Here is a 17019-nt window from a genome sequence, read left to right on the forward strand (position 1 = left end):
TAGAGAGGGTGTGGAGAAAAGGGAACCCTCTTGCACTGTTGGTGAGAATGTAAATTGATACAGCCACTATGGAGAACAGTATGGACATTCCTTAAAAAACTAAAAATAGAACTACGATATGACCCAGCAATTCCACTACTGGGCATATACCCTGAGAAAACCATAATTCAAAAGAAGTCATGTACCAAAATGTTTATTACTGCTCTATTTACAATAGCCAGGACATGGAAGCAACAGAAGTGTCCATCAACAGATGAATGGATAAAGGTGATGTGGAACATATATAAAATAGAATATTACTCAGCCATAAAAAAGAACGAAACTGAGTTATTTGTAGTGAGGTGGATGGACCTAGAGACTGCCATACAGAGTGAAGTAAGTCAGAAAGAGAAAAACAAATACCGTATGCTAACACATATATATGAAATCTAAAAAAAAAAAAAAAAAAAAGTCATGAAGAACCTAGGGGCAAGATGGGAATAAAGATGCAGACCTACTAGAGAATGGACTTGAGGATATAAGGAGGGGGAAGTTGGGACAAAGTGAGAGTGGCATGGACATATATACACTATCAAACATAAAATAGATAGCTAGTGGGAAGCAGCCGCATAGCACAGGGAGATCAGCTGGGTGCTTTGTGACCACCTAGAGGGGTGGGATAGGGAGGGTGGGAGGGAGGGAGATGCAAGAGGGAAGAGATATGGGGACATATGTATATGTATAACTGATTCACTTTGTTATAAAGCAGAAACTAACACACCATTGTAAATCAATTATATTCCAATAAAGATGTTAAAAAAAAAAAAAGCCTGCAGTAAGTCTCATTGCCATTTGTACATTGCCTTACTTTTTCTCTATAATGTATTGAGATCAGTTAAAAAAATTCTGTGAGATGTGAGGTATAAAGTATTCATTAAGTCCACAGATAGTCTTGCTAGCAACAACATAAGAGAAAGTGAAGCACATCCAAATCTAGAATAAGTGTCTACCTCATTGAAGACAAATCCCTGCCTCATCCAGGACAAAATTTATTGAAATTAATGGATAGTTTGTAAATGTAGTTATTACTAATTGAGTATTTTCCATATATCATCAACAATTGAAAATAAAATTAACAGAAATTTGTATTATAATGAAATTAACTTTAACATAACAAAGATAAAGTTATAATTGAAGAACAGATATCTGCATGGCATCTACATATACAGCCACTAATCTTTTGACAGACTCTGTCAGTGTGTCTCTATTAACTTCTGAGGGAATGGGTACCTTGATTTCAATAAGCGTTGTAGATTAGTTTAGAAAGAAATATGTGTACAGTAGAAAAGGAAATATAATCATTTAATGTACCTTGAAAAAAAGTCCTTTACAGCCAGCTGGTTCATCTAAGGCAATAGTCAAGGCGTCATCCTGATTTGTGACCTCTGGGGAAGACCTGGCAGTTAGTTCTAAGTATTGTGAGCAACAAATGTCTATTTCTTTTGTGATAAGATACACCACAACGTACATTTTTTCAAATGACATACTGTGTTAGTTTAGCCTTGAACGATGAGATAAACTGATAGCATTTGGTTTTTCAAGCAAAGGAGTAAATCCTCCCCTTACTCATAAGGGAATTCCATCAAGGTGCAAACAGGCCCAAAGATGAAGATTTGATTTATTTACCTGGTTTATATATCTCTTAGGCAGTTTAATTTTCTGCGTAATAGGAGAATTGGCTGGGACTTTTCAACTTGATAGTTTTCAAAAATTTAGTCTTTATGAATTTTCATCTGGGGATAAAGGATGACTCACCTTTTATTCCAATCCCTCTCCTTCTTCCACAGATTTTATTCTGATTGCTATATACTAAAAGACAAAGAAACAACCGAAAAAGTATTTAGCTTGGAAATTATCATCTAATTATTTGGATTAATGGAGAAGATGGGAGGCTCACGTGACACATGACACAACAAGAAACAAAAATCATTTATGTTCTGTTTATTTACAGGACTCGGTTACCATTAGTGTGGGATGGAGATGGTGAAAGAAAATAACTTTTTTTCTTTCTTCCTTTCTTTATTTTTCATGTCATGATGAGTGTACATTCTCTATATGGAAACACACAACAAGCCAGTTAGTAGCAACTCAAATAGATATATGAGACACTATGGAGGCAGTTTCCAAATTCTGGACAAGTTGTTAGAAAAAGCTCAAAAAAGGGAAGAAATTTCAGAGGGCAGGCAAGGCTGAAGTGGGCGTTGAAACATGGGTAGGCTTTGGGTCAACAAAGGGGAAGAGTACATTTGACAGTGGATTTAACAAATATTAATTGCTTTTAGACATTATTACTATGCTAAATTTAGATCCATTTTAGATAAATTAGGTAACTTATTTACGTAAATTAAATTCATTGAAAATCACAACCTAAATAAAAAATCAGCCATAGTGGAAGCTTCCAAACTTTATAGATAATGGCTTTTGACCTAAAAGAGACACGTAAGCATTGTTGAGTGCCTGGTTCTCATTTATGACAACCTGAACGACGCGGAATTTGGTTTTCTTCACTGGTTCCAGGCAAAGTTAAAATAGCATTAAAAATACCAACCAAAGCAACTTTAAAATAGAAACGGATTTTTTTTCAGAAAAAAGTTTGAGATAAACGCCCTCAAGCTTCTCGCCTTCATCGGACCCCAAATAGTCATGTTTAGTCTTGCAATGTTTCCAATTATATGGATATAGGGCAAAACGAAAGCAATATTCTAATTAGAAATAAAGCGCTGGTATTTCTCAGGCTGAAAATCACATCCACCAAGTTCCCTTCTTTCTAAAGAAAATTTTGATTTTTAATTAAATCTCATTCTCGAAAGGGAAAAAGCACTAAGAAAAAGACAAAAATGAAAAAAGCAGGAACTACCCGAAAATGTTTATTAAAGAGCTTCTGTGTGCTAGACTGAGAAGCAGGAAGTGGATTCCTCCCGCGCACCGAAAGCCCCGGCCTCTTCCTGGATGCCGGCAACCAATCAGGCCGTGGAGGGAAAGAGCGGGCACCCGGGCAAATTTAAACTGCCCACGCAATCTCTGCACCCCGCAGGAATCCAATTCTTTGTCCCAGAGCCATGAGTATTTGGATTTACTACGAATTTAAAAATTAACTCCTCCCTCGTTACTTAACCCTAAATGGTAACAGAATTGGTATCTGAACCCTTTTAAATATACGAAGTACCTAAACGACAATGAAAAGGCCAGGGCAGGGTTACAAGGAGTTCCAGAGCTTTGCCAAGGTCAGGTAACATTTTTGAGTTTAGCGTATCTCAAGCTTACCGTGACAGTAAAGTCCTAAAGGACTGTTCAGTAATTGCTGTACTTCGCAGACTAAATACTGTAATGAGCTACGAAGGCCCAGCGCAGGAACAAAACCAGCACCAGCTCTCTCTATTGAGCATATGGTGGCTCTTAAAAGAGCCGTTAAATTATTCGCAGCCAACTCACTGTTTACTTGGCGCTGGTGTACTTGGTGACAGCCTTGGTGCCCTCGGACACGGCGTGCTTGGCCAGCTCCCCGGGCAGCAGCAAGCGCACGGCCGTCTGGATCTCCCTGGACGTGATGGTCGAACGCTTGTTGTAATGCGCCAGGCGCGACGCCTCGCCCGCGATGCGCTCGAAAATGTCGTTGACAAACGAGTTCATGATGCCCATGGCCTTAGACGAGATACCGGTGTCCGGGTGGACCTGCTTCAGCACCTTGTACACATAGATGGAATAACTCTCCTTGCGGCTGCGTTTGCGCTTCTTACCATCTTTCTTCTGCGCCTTAGTTACCGCCTTCTTGGAGCCCTTTTTCGGAGCAGGAGCAGATTTAGCTGCTTCCGGCATGATGAAAAGCAACTCTAAAGAGTTTAAGAAAAAGAGAAATAGCGTGGTAAAAGACACGATGTGTCCCTTTTATATAGAAACTCTTATGCAAATAAGGTGATAAGTTAACGTCTTGTGTCTGATTGGTGGCTGTTTAAGAAGCCGTAAGAAATTAGTTCTACCCAATCACAACGCAAGAATCCTAATGCCGCCTTTCCATTGGTTAAAATGAAGCCACAATCCTAACCAATGACATACCTCTTTTATCGCGCCCAATAAGGGTTATAAGAAGTGCTGCCCCTACGCTTTCGTTCTGAAAGACTTCTGAGGTGTTGTTGTTGGTTTCATGATGTCTGGACGAGGCAAGCAAGGCGGGAAAGCTCGCGCCAAGGCCAAGACCCGCTCTTCACGGGCGGGGCTGCAGTTTCCCGTGGGCCGAGTGCACCGCCTGCTCCGCAAGGGTAACTACGCCGAGCGTGTCGGGGCCGGCGCGCCGGTGTACCTGGCGGCAGTGCTGGAGTACCTGACCGCGGAGATCCTGGAGCTGGCGGGCAACGCGGCTCGCGACAACAAGAAGACGCGTATCATCCCGCGCCACTTGCAGCTGGCCATCCGCAACGACGAGGAGCTCAACAAGCTGCTCGGCAAAGTCACCATCGCTCAGGGTGGCGTACTGCCCAATATCCAGGCCGTGCTGCTGCCCAAAAAGACCGAGAGCCACCACAAGGCCAAGGGCAAGTAATTGCCTGGATTATAGCAGCTCGGATAAATTCAAACCAAAGGCTCTTCTCAGGGCCACCCATATTTTCTGTAAAAGAGTTTTAACATTTGTTACGTTGGACGATGAAAAGGGGTAGTGAGATTTAATAAAAGCCTGAGTCACTTCCCCATCCTCTGCTTTGTTGAAAGCAAAGTAAGAAAAACATTTTATCACGTTTTAAAGAAAGTTCGCTGCAGTGATTATCTACGGACTTAGGATTTTATCGCTAATCCTTAATAGGTGTGCGTCCACGGGTAACCATTAGCATCAGTTTCTGAGATATTTTGGTACAAAAGAAGCACCACCCTGACTCGAATTTAGCAGACGGTGCAGCAAGGGCCTGACCAGGCGGCCTGCGGCAGCGCGCCGGCCACGGGCGGCGTGAAGAAGCCGCACCGCTACCGGCCCGGCACGGTGGCCCTGCGCGAGATCCGCCGCTACCAGAAGTCCACGGAGCTGCTGATCCGCAAGCTGCCGTTCCAGCGCCTGGTGCGCGAGATCGCGCAGGACTTCAAGACCGACATGCGCTTCCAGAGCTCGGCCGTGATGGCGCTGCAGGAGGCGTGCGAGGCCTACCTGGTGGGGCTCTTCGAGGACACCAACCTGTGTGCTATCCACGCCAAGCGCGTCACCATCATGCCCAAGGACATCCAGTTCCCCTACAGATCAACGGAGAGCTTCGTGTCACGATAGTCTCCCTCACCCAAATACTGTCAGCCACATACGTTTTCCCTAACAGTACATGTGCCACGAGGCAATGTTGCTACGTTAAAATATTGGGATTACATCTGTAGATGTGACACCACTCTGGAGCACGAGAAAGGTTTCTCATATTTGGGTTGCGGCCTAAATCTCAAATGCTGTTGCCTCAGGAGAACTTGACAGGTTAGTTATTTCTAACCAACTTTAAACCTATCAAGACATTTGAGGAAATGTTTTCCATAACTATTGCTATTGAAATGTAAAGTGTTGCCAATCACGCAGACTTAAACTTCTGCCTCGTAGACTTAAAGTAAGTGTGGGGTAAGGAAAATAATATAGAGGATTATGATATGATTCGACAAAGTAGTTGGTAAGTAGTGGAGAAATGTAGTGTGTTGTGGGCTCCTGACAGAAACCAAGTCAGCAAAGCTGATAGGGTTACCTTTGAAAGAGTTACTTGATGTGACATGACAAGTAACTTCTGTTGCTGTAACCAAATAAGGAATACCCCTGCCAATGGTTTTTACTGCCTAGGTCGCAGAATCTAGCCTCTTACTCTCCACTCACTGAACTCTTTGAATTGATGTCATCTCAAAATAAAAGACGTTAACTTTTTTTTTCTTGAATATCATGAACACCTTTGGCTGTGTGGTGACTAAGTGGAAACTTCTCAGAATAATGTTTTAAGTGTACAAAATGCAAAAGTTGAAAAAAAATTTATTACATTACAGTTATCAAAGTATTTTTAAAAGTAAATTTGATAGAGTGACAATGCACTTATATAATTAACACAGTACATAACACAATCTTTTGGGGAGCCTAACTGCCATCAGTAATAAGATAAGTATAAAAGATGGTTTAAGATAACGCAGCAATTGTTATGAAAAATGAAACATCTGTGATTTCCACTGGGTAACAAAGTAACAGGTACTGAGGTTTGAGGCCTAAATTCATAATAAAGTGAAATGCCAATGTTCAGTTAAAGGTTAATTAAAATATATATTTTTCTCCTTCTAAACTCATGGACTTCCCCCCTCACCACTACCGCCACCGCCCCATCCACATTCTGCTGATTTTTATCCTCAGAGGCATTGTGGCATATATGGATCCCAGGTGAAAAACCGCTGCTGTAAGATTTGGTCAATCTAACCCATTCTTTTGCAACTTAATTATGATTTTTCACTGAAACTGCCTCTTCATAGCTGGAATTTCTTTAGCACTTAAGTCTTCTAATATCTCATATAATTATTCATACCCTTTTATTGTCTTTGTTTTTTGTACTTAAAATAGAACTTCTTCCAATCCTAGTATAAATAAGACTTCTTGAAATAAAAAGAAATGCCAACAACAATATCTAACAATGCTAGACACTCAAATGACCCATCAAAAAACAGTAAAATATTTGACTTTTCATAGGCTTTTTAGAAGTTATGTAACCCAAATGATTTCATTCATTATTCAATTGTTCTGTCTTTAAATATGTCTTCCAATTGTAGGGAAAAAACATACTTTTTCCTCCACCCTTCCGAGTTTTTGGCTGAGAGCCTGTAAGCAGATAGATTAGGGGGTCCCCGCACCTGACCAGGGATTGAACCCGGGCTCTTGGCAGTGAAAGCGTGGAATCCTAACCACTGGACCACCGGGTAATTCCCAGGAATGGCTTTATTTACATAAGAGAAGCCATTTTGGCCTAAGCCATTTTGTGATCTAAGCGTGATCTAATGCTTGCCCTTGAACGTGTCTCAGTAATCAATGATCTTAAGGAAAGTAAGGGAGTGCAGGAACAAAGGAAAAGCAGTCAAGAAACAATAGTTCAACAATAAAAGCCCTAGTTCCTCCTCAAGGGATATAGATAAAAATCTGATACAGTCTTTGAGTTCTGCAGGAACTAAGGCCCCCACCTAGGTGGAGAATGGAATGATAATTTTGCCCCTTAGTGACTTCAGATCAACTAAAGCTTGGACTCCGTCAACCTTTGCCCCAATTCTGTGCTGAATTATCTGCTCGAGCCCCTTCATGAATATGCATGTACCCTTAGCTTAAAACTTCCCCAGTTTTGCTGTTCAGGGAGACACTGCTTTGGGAAGATCCCCGGTGTTCTCCTTACTTGCTGCAAGTAGTAATAAATTCTTTCTTCCTTCTCCTGATCTTTGGCTTGGTTCTGTCTTTTGGTGCGACACCCACCAAGAGGCGAACCCAGTTTTCGGGTAACAAGCCCTGTAATAAAAGCCAAATTCGAAAGAGAAAAACAAGTTTCTTAACAACTATACCTCATCTATACATGGGAGAAACCCAGGGAAAAATGAGTACCTCTAGAGGTGCCTTAGAATTCCAGGGAATTCCCTGGTGGCTTTCACTGCCAAGGTCTCGAGTTCAATCCCTAGTCAGGGAATTAAGATCCCGCAAGCTGTGAGGTGCAGCCAAAAAACAAAACAAAACAAATAAAAAGAACTCCAGCTTACAAACCATCTGCCGCTAAAGATGGAGATGTAGGGAGGTCAGGTACGGGGGACGTTACCAGGGAAACAAGGGTAAACTTTGTTAGGCATATTTAATTTGATGCCTTCTCCATTGATAAGGGTCTAAAGTTGTTTACTAGGATTAACCTTTGTTCTTCCTGGGAAAGAGAGGAGGAGGGACATCTCTGTAAATCTGTGTCCTGCTTTTAGGGAAACAGAAGGAAAGCAAGAAGATTTTCTTGGATCTGCTTCATCTCAAACGCCTCAGTTCAGCGAAATAATCCTTATGCTAAATGGTGTATTTTGGGGTGGCCTAGTCTGCTCCCCTTCAACACCAAATACTAATATTTTGTTGATGTATACTGTTGTCTGTATTAATATAAAAAATCTGAACTCATGCATTATATTTTAAATGATACACAGAGAATATTTCTAAACAAAAGTTTTAAAGCAAATTAAAACTCTCGCATTACAATTCTTTTAAGGGTTTTTTTTTTTAAATTTAAATCCAATGTTGTGGGTTAATAATGTAATTGAACATTTTTTTCTTATATTTGTAGACATTTGTATATCCATTACAGTCAGTTTGGGCATCTATTCTGCCCAAACTATTTGGGCATTTGCCCATCTATTTGGGCATTTTGAGATAGAAAGTTAAAGATCAAGTTTAAGATCAAGAATATTTAAGGAAGATCAAGAGCAGAGAAAGCAAGGGTAGAAAGTGAGTTCACAGAGATAGGCAGAGGTCAGATCATGTAGGGCTTTATGATCATGTAGGGTTTTATATGCCATGCTGTAAGTTTCTGCAAATCATTCTAAGAGTTTTGAACAGAGGAATGGCATAACCTGATTTACATTTCTTGTGAAAGTTCACTAAGGCAACTGTATGGTGAATACAAAGTTTAGAAGTAATGAGATAAATTAGGAAGCTATTGCAGTGGTCTTTTTGAGAGATAATGGTGGTTTGGCTTAAATTGGGGTAATAGACAATGGTTAGGTATAGGCTATATTTCACAAGTGTAACCAATAGTTTGCTGCTGGATTTGATTTGTACTGTGTAGGAAAAAGAAATTTCCTTTTGAATTCTTGGCTGAGACTACCTAGAATAAAAGACAAATTAAAAAGAGAAAAACCACCAAAATTATATTAACATGTAAACCTCATGTATACAGGAGAGACACAGGAAAAATGAGTAAACTCCTCAAGATGGCCCAAGCCACCACCTTACACACCATCTTTAGCTAAAGACAAAAGAAAGTTGTGTAGGGGAGGGGGGACACATTATCAGAAAAACGCATAATAAACAAGGGTTTGTTATGCAGGTTAAAGTGGGTGCCTTCTCCCACAAGATCTTTTTCATGATTTCGGATCATCCTTCTCTTCATAGTATACAGAGGGAGACACAAATGTAGCTTTCTTCTATAAATATGTGTCTCTAACAAAAAGGTAACTTCTGTTTTCAGAGATTCACCTGTCTATGCTGTTTCTCAAAAATAATTAGTTCAAAATAACCCTTATGACAAAGAGGCATACTTTGGGGTGACATATTCAGCTGCCCTTCAACAGTGAAAGAACATAAAGCCACAAAGAAAATATTTGATTTGAACTGTTCATCTCGACATATTAAGTCAGTTACTATGTTAGAAAACGGCCCGAAGAGCATTGTATTTTTATAAAATAATATATTGTATGTTTATAGAACAATAAACCTTTGCTTATCAATTTCAGAAATTATAAACAATCTGACAAACTTTTCAGATATCCATCCATTGCTAGTCTTATAATCACTAGTTGTTATGCAAAAACTCATGAAATCAGATAGGAAGGGAGGCTAGTAGTTGGTGGGCATTTTACCCATTTTTAAAGTAGAGAAGGGGGCCTCCCCTGTTGGTCCAGTGGTTAAGACTCCACGCTCACAATGCAAAGGGCCTGGGTTCCAGCCCTGCATGCCGCAGCTAAAGACCCCGCAGGCTGCAATGAAGGTCCGCATAAGACCTGGCTCAGCCAAATAAATAAACAAATATTTTTTTTAAAAAGTAGAGAAGGGTTTGTAAAATATATTCCAGTTAACTAATGTTGGGGAAATATAATGTAAAACAAAAGAAGAGAAAGTTTATTATTGAATAAGCTTAATGCTTATTCAAAATATTATGCTCTACACGGGCAATCTTTTAAAGAGATTGCAAAGATAGAGAAAAAAATCTCACTCTTTTATATAGGTAAGTAGATACTACCCATTACATTAGGTAGGTTTTGCAATCTGGAGTCAGGAAACTGGGAAAAAGAGTACTATTTTCCTTGATGATTAAAGAGAGGACTCTAAGCTCCTTGAGGAAACTTTCCTGAGTTAAGAGGCTGGCAAAGGGCTTTTTTAGCCATTTTACGTACATTTGGAAAGGACAGAGAAAGAAATTTTGAAAGAGAAAAAGGAAAGGAAAGGGACCCTCGAGGAGAATTAAGCCTCTTATTTTCAACTTGTATTTGCCCTTAAATTAACTTGTTAAATTATGCTGGATATATACCCATCTCTGTAACATATACTGAATTTTGTTCCTGTTGGTTGAATCAGTTTCGTTTTTGCAAAGGTTTTTATTTATTTTATGAAATTTATAGTTTATAGGAGTACTTTGAAAATACTGTATTGCAACCTTGCTAAAAGTAACTCTCATTGAAATAAAGGAAAGTGAAAGAAAATCATTGAATAACAATGGGATTATATGCTAATGCTGAAAGAAGGGATTAAAATTTCTCAGAATTTAAGCAATAGTAAAATAGTATATATTTTTTAAATTAAGTATATACATCCAAGAATGTTTGAAATATATAATCATTCGTTTAATAAAGGCTTTCTTAGAAAGACAAAGATAGACTTTCTTTTCTCTGCATTTGAATTTTCTACTTGTTCACTAATGACAAATTAACTGCTCTTCTAATTAATGAAAGTTAAAAAAATTTTTAATTATATGTTACCTAGAAAAAAAATCTACTGAGACATTTAAAGACCCAGATTCAGTATTTTGCAGGTTAGGAGGACACAGTACTTCAAAAATAACAAATTTACCCTAATAAATTGTATAGATTTAATACAGTTAAGAGTACTAAAATAACTACTTTGTTGCAGCTAGATAAAATGATTTATTTTTCTATAATAGTAGAAATTAATTTGAAATAAATAATTATGAGGTATGAATTCACTGGCAAATACTTATTTTTCAACATTACAAATAATTAAATGCTAGAGCACTATACATAGACTGATCAGCAGAATAAAAACTCAAGAAATAATTTTAAGTGAAATATTCAATAAACGATCAATTAAGTTCCTCAAATAAGTGGAGAAAATATTTACTATGTTATACTGATGAGCCAGCTGGTTAATTTTTTAAAAGTTAATTCTCTATACAAGAAACCAAATCTGGATTATTATAGAGTTAAATTTTTTTAATGATTCTACCCATTATCAGTAAAATAATAATAGGAATTTATATTAAAAATGGAAATTGACACACATTTGGTGGAAGAGAATTTAGCAATATACCTGGAAGATCTTGAAATTCTCTATTTTATTAGCCCATCTTGCTCTATTTCTAGGTAGTATATTTCCCCCATATATTAGGAGAAAAACTTCACAAAATGGTATTAACCGTATGCAAATACTGGTAGAGAAAGAAGACACATGTATATAGGTAGAGATAAAAGCAGAATATTTTCTTCTCTGTGCTATTTTATGTATCATCTACAATGTTAAAGTTTTGTTGCTTAACGAGGATGAGGAGCGAAACAAATTAAATGAGAAAAGGGGAGAAAAATAGCCTAGGTCTTGAGGAATCAAAAGAATTGACTGAAAGAGAACAAACGGGAGTAGTACGGCCGGCTTGTTCCTATAGGTGTTTAGGTCCCCTCCCCCAACCCAGAGGGATTCCCGCCACAGCTCGTTTGGTTTTCACTCTGGTCCGCAGAGGTTACTTTTTAAAAGGAGCTGCGACAAGTTGAGTGCAGTTTTCTGTTCATTTCCTGAGAATGTCCGGACGTGGTAAGGGGGGGAAAGGTTTGGGGAAAGGGGGCGCCAAGCGCCACCGCAAAGTTCTGCGCGATAATATCCAGGGCATCACCAAGCCCGCCATTCGCCGCCTGGCCCGGCGTGGAGGTGTCAAGCGCATCTCTGGTCTCATCTACGAGGAGACCCGTGGGGTGCTGAAGGTGTTCTTGGAGAACGTGATCCGGGACGCCGTCACCTACACCGAGCACGCCAAGCGCAAGACGGTCACGGCCATGGACGTAGTGTACGCGCTCAAGCGCCAAGGACGCACCCTCTACGGCTTCGGCGGCTAAAAGAAAAAAGTTTGATCCTGTTTGTTTATTAAAAAGGCCCTTTTTAGGGCCCCCACGTTTTCAAGGAAAGGGCTAAAGTAATCCGTCTGTACGCTGGTGTCTTAAACCATTTAAAGTGGATCGCTCAAGGCAGTTCACATAGTTAACTCTAGGGTGTGGGAAATGGACTGAGCACAGTAGTGATCGCGGGGCAAGATTCCCCCGGGCACGGGTGGGGCCTCCAACTAGCTTCTCGGCTGCGGGTTGGATTTGTCTGGAGGCCTGAGTTTTATGAGACCAGAGGCCTGGACTCAGGCTCAACTCTAAAATCTCCCTCCAGTCCTTTATATTTCTTAATGTCGGGTGAGGGATATGACCTTATTTTTCCCCATTTTACCACCCATCTGTTACTTGTTTCTCTAGCCGTATGTTTTTTAAAAACTAGTAAATTGGCCACATAAGATCTTTTTTGTGAGCCCTCATATTACATACCTTTACTCTGAAGACAGGTTTCTCTTTGCCTTGCAGACTTTGTTCCTCCTGGCTGGGGGTGAGGGTGGGGGATGCGGGGGGGCGGGGAGGGCGGCGCAGAGTTCTAGCATTGTCCTGACCCCAAATGCGCTGGACGAGATAACTGCTGAGTTAAAAGGCTGCATTTTAGGAGGTCATTGGAGACCAAGTTTACTAACACATAAATGCACATTAGAACACTAGTGGTGGAGAAAAAAAGGACACGTGACAGAGGCTGTTAAGGCTTAAACAGGAAGCCACTGCACTTCACACAGAAGACCCTCGAAACAAGAATGATTCTCTTTGTGTTCACGTGTTAACTTACCAGATCTAAGGGCCGTGTTACTGAAGCACTTGGTAGTATAATTGGTTTCCTTCTATTCAGAGACAATTTACGACCACAGTACGTGTGATTCAGTACAATGGAATTCTCAATACCTCACGTTATCGCTATAACTTTATAAATTCAGAGTTCGTATTTTCAGCTCTAATACTGACAACTTAGTGGCTCTTAAAAGAGCCTTTGGGGTTAATCTAAAAATAACTTGACAAATTTACTTGGCACTGGTGTACTTGGTGACAGCCTTGGTACCCTCGGACACGGCGTGCTTGGCCAACTCCCCGGGCAGCAGCAGGCGCACGGCCGTCTGGATCTCCCTGGACGTGATGGTCGAGCGCTTGTTGTAGTGCGCCAGGCGCGACGCCTCGCCCGCGATGCGCTCGAAAATGTCGTTGACGAAGGAGTTCATGATGCCCATAGCCTTGGACGAGATGCCAGTGTCCGGGTGGACCTGCTTCAGCACCTTGTACACGTACACGGAGTAGCTCTCCTTGCGGCTGCGCTTCCGTTTCTTGCCATCCTTCTTCTGCGCTTTGGTCACCGCCTTCTTAGAGCCTTTCTTCGGGGCCAGAGCGGACTTCGCCAGCTCAGGCATGATCTGCAAAAACAAGCAACGTACAGCGACAAAAAATACTAAATGCGCAAAGTACCTCATTTATATAGAAACTCTTATGCAAATAAGGTAAGTCGAAGTCCTATGTCTGATTGGTGGCTGTTCAAGAAACCTTCAGAAATTAGTTCTGCCCAATCAGAACGCAAGAATCCCAATTTCACCTTTCCATTGGTTAAAATGAAGCCACATCCTAACCAATGACATACCTTCTTTTTCGCGCCCAATAAGGGTTATAAAAAGCGCTGTCCTTGCATTTTCCCTTTAGTAGCTACTTGAGGTGACGTTGCTGAGGTCGTTATGTCTGGACGAGGCAAGCAAGGAGGTAAGGCTCGAGCTAAAGCTAAGACTCGGTCTTCGCGGGCCGGGCTTCAGTTCCCCGTGGGCCGAGTGCACCGCCTGCTTCGTAAGGGTAACTACGCCGAGCGGGTCGGGGCCGGCGCGCCGGTGTACCTGGCGGCGGTGCTGGAGTACCTAACGGCCGAGATCCTGGAGCTGGCAGGCAACGCGGCCCGCGACAACAAGAAGACGCGTATCATCCCGCGCCACTTGCAGTTGGCCATCCGCAACGACGAGGAGCTCAACAAGCTGCTCGGCAAAGTCACCATCGCGCAGGGCGGCGTCCTGCCCAACATCCAGGCCGTGCTGCTGCCTAAGAAGACCGAGAGCCATCATAAGACCAAATAAGTAACAAGGTGAGAAAAGCTGAAATACAAAGGCTCTTTTCAGAGCCACCTACACTGTCAAAGAGAAAGCTGGTACACACAATCTTGTGTTTTGAGTGATAAGATTATAAAGTGTTTCTGTCCTCTTGAGGGGGTGGAGCGCAACTCCCAATAGCAATTCGGCACGTGGTCTGAACTGAAAGGACTACTTGCAGATTCACATGGACTAGTATGTGCAGGAGAGGCTTGTTCAGAAGTTGGGAGATGAATCCGATAGGCAAGTACCTGAAGTCCAGTTAATAAAAACTAATGTTATCTAGAAGCAGTGTCCTTAGGCAGCCAAAATACGGATGCACTGATTACTTTTAGGAAACTTAGCAATTCTGAATGTACTGTTTAGAAAAGTCCTTTGAAAGAGCATCCTGGTTAAGTGACCTAACTAAAGGATAGTTTCATCAGATGATGAAATTCTTAAAATTCCACTCAGCAGCCGTTTACATTTTCTTTAGGATTTAATTCTAATGGGAACTAGAGTTTGTCGATTAAAAATATTCAGAACTTATTTAATCCCATATTAGTAAATCCTTGGTCCTATTTCTTTGGGACTCATGTGTTCATTTAACGCACTCTTGTAGTAACTCAGGATACAGCAGTCAATTCAAACCTAGAAAATCTACCTCCCTGGAATTTACTCTAGGTGAGGGAGCCATAAATAAACATGTGAATATATAATATGTAAGATGATACACATCCTGTGAAAAACATAGGGAGGAGATAAGCCATGGAGCATTATGGGGACTCATTTTAGATAGGGGGTAAATGGAGATTACCTCTTAAAAGTATTACTTGCTCAGAGACCTACATAAATTAAAAAAACGAGACAGTCAGAGGAAGAGTATTTCAAGTAGAGGGAACTGAAAATGCAAAAGCCTTAGGACAGAAAATGTGTTTTTCTTGGGCACAGCCAGGAGGCCCATTAGGCGTTGAACTTAAAGGGAGGTGGGGGGGAGGACACCGTAATATAGGACTTCGGGTGTGTAAATTAATGTGTATAAGTAATCAAAAGCAATAGCAACCCTGATCTCTGAGATAATAAATTTGATAATACAGATTAGCTAGATAGAAAAAGCTGTGGAATCCAGCCCACTTTTTAAAAAAGACACCATAAAAACAGTATTGACTGGGTGGGGGGGTCATGAATTGGGAGATTAGGATTGACATATATACACTATTGATACTACGTATAAAACAGATAACTAATGAGAACCTACAGTATAGCTCAGGGAACTCTACTCAATGCTCTGGTGACCTAAATGGGAAGGAAATGCAAAAAAGAGTGGATATACGTATACGTACAGATGATTCACTTTGCTGTACAGTAGAAACTAACACAACATTGTAAAGCAACTACACTCCAATAAAAATTAATTTAAAAAATAATATCGAGTTTATTATGAAAGATTGAGAACATAGTTTATAATTCAATACAGGATTTATTTGCTACTCCTAGTCTTTGCTTGCAGAAGCCCTGTCGAATGAAGTGATAATAAAATGCAGGACACCCAGGAAAAAAATTATGGTGATATAGTGATGTAGGTTGAGTTCTCTGGAAGCAGATGCTGAGATGGAGTTTGGGGTGCAAGATGTTTATTAGGGACCAACATCTGTGAAGGGAGGAAGGAACTAGGATTAGACAGAGAATGTCAAACTGTGATACAGGCCAGACAAACATGTGGGGAGCATTGGAGCCTGTATTGCCTGTCAGAGTTGCCCCACACTGGGTGAAAATGTCTCTGGATCAGGCTTTACTTCTGCCACTGATGACTGCCCTGAGGAAGGGCGTGCTTTGAGTTGGGTGGAGATCTGCAACTCTGGGGAACCCTGGAGATAAGAGCTGCTGCCTATCTACTAAGCGCACTCTGTCGTTGGGCAGCAAGTCTTTCCTTGGTGGGGGATCTGGATACTGCATCTCCATGTCTATGACATACATTAACATGAATATAAATATCAGTGTTGAGTAATGTCTGTGATGGTATTTGTAAAACTGACTTTAGCATACATAGTTTCTTTACCTTCATCAGGGAATTTAAAAGGGATGTGTTTTCTTTTTAGAGAAATGAGAAAACTTACTTTCTAAAAACCTTTACTAATTTCATATACTCCTGTAAGAGTTTTAGACGCCACAATCATTGCAAATGGAAGGTGATGTAAAACAATAAGGAATAAGAGAGAATCTTCCACTGGCCTTTTCTCCGTCCTCCAGATCCAGTAATCACTTCACTTATCCAGTCCTGGGTTCCAGTTTTGTACCATAATGTGAAGGCTTCAAAGTGAATAGTTGAGGCCCCAAAAGAGAAGAGAATGAGGCTTTAAAGAAAACATGGAAGAAATATTCAGTACAGACCATTTATGGGCTACATATGTAACATGAATGCACTTGAGGTGGGTATCGTTCCAGTTACAATTTAGAAAAGAAATGCTATGGGACTGAATGTTTGAGCCCCCTGCCCCCCTTTCATATATTGAAATCCTAACCCCGCAATGTGATGGTATTTGTTGGTGGGGGCTTGGGAGGTAAATGGCTTTAGATGAGGTCATGAAGGTAGAATCCTCATGGTGGGATTAGCACTCTTGTAAGAAGAAGAAGAGACCAGAGCTCCCCACCCACTCCTAGAGCCCACAAAGAAGAAATCACATGAGCACACAGAGAGGTGGCAGCACCTGCAAACCAGGAAGCAGGTCTTCACCAGACATGGAATCTGTTGGCACCTTGCTCTTGGACTTCCCAGATTCCAGAACTATGAGAAATAAATGTTTGTTGTTTAAGC

The 17019-nt window shown here is 40.8% G+C and overlaps 6 protein-coding genes across 6 annotated transcripts; 4 read left to right on the top strand and 2 right to left on the bottom strand.

Annotated features, from left to right (window-relative positions):
- Nucleotides 1-3198: 3198 nt before the first annotated feature.
- Nucleotides 3199-3897, bottom strand: LOC307193220 (histone H2B type 1-J-like). Its single transcript, XM_079934861.1, has one exon. The coding sequence runs from the start codon at nt 3853-3855 to the stop codon at nt 3475-3477; it is 381 nt and encodes a 126-aa protein (XP_079790987.1). The 5' UTR covers nt 3856-3897; the 3' UTR covers nt 3199-3474.
- Nucleotides 3898-4125: 228 nt separating this feature from the next.
- Nucleotides 4126-4612, top strand: LOC307193324 (histone H2A type 1-like). Its single transcript, XM_079935149.1, has one exon. It carries the CDS (start codon nt 4181-4183, stop codon nt 4574-4576), a length of 396 nt encoding a protein of 131 aa, XP_079791275.1. The 5' UTR covers nt 4126-4180; the 3' UTR covers nt 4577-4612.
- Nucleotides 4613-4677: 65 nt separating this feature from the next.
- LOC307192378 (histone H3.1-like) lies at nt 4678-5287 on the top strand (the record flags this gene model as incomplete). Its single annotated transcript, XM_079933209.1, has 3 exons — nt 4678-4687; nt 4835-4848; nt 4919-5287. The coding sequence occupies 3 exons, from the start codon at nt 4678-4680 to the stop codon at nt 5285-5287; spliced, it is 393 nt and encodes a 130-aa protein (XP_079789335.1).
- Nucleotides 5288-11657: 6370 nt separating this feature from the next.
- H4C9 (H4 clustered histone 9) lies at nt 11658-12100 on the top strand. Its single transcript, XM_079934360.1, has one exon. The coding sequence runs from the start codon at nt 11776-11778 to the stop codon at nt 12085-12087; it is 312 nt and encodes a 103-aa protein (XP_079790486.1). The 5' UTR covers nt 11658-11775; the 3' UTR covers nt 12088-12100.
- Nucleotides 12101-13080: 980 nt separating this feature from the next.
- Nucleotides 13081-13527, bottom strand: LOC307193072 (histone H2B type 1-K-like). The gene has a single exon (XM_079934568.1). It carries the CDS (start codon nt 13509-13511, stop codon nt 13131-13133), a length of 381 nt encoding a protein of 126 aa, XP_079790694.1. The 5' UTR covers nt 13512-13527; the 3' UTR covers nt 13081-13130.
- Nucleotides 13528-13782: 255 nt separating this feature from the next.
- LOC307193094 (histone H2A type 1-J) lies at nt 13783-14238 on the top strand. The gene has a single exon (XM_079934618.1). The coding sequence runs from the start codon at nt 13827-13829 to the stop codon at nt 14211-14213; it is 387 nt and encodes a 128-aa protein (XP_079790744.1). The 5' UTR covers nt 13783-13826; the 3' UTR covers nt 14214-14238.
- The last annotated feature ends 2781 nt before the right edge of the window (nt 14239-17019 follow it).

This window comes from Stenella coeruleoalba, assembly GCF_951394435.1.
Source record: "Stenella coeruleoalba genome assembly, chromosome: 10".
Taxonomy (NCBI): Eukaryota; Metazoa; Chordata; class Mammalia; order Artiodactyla; family Delphinidae; genus Stenella; species Stenella coeruleoalba.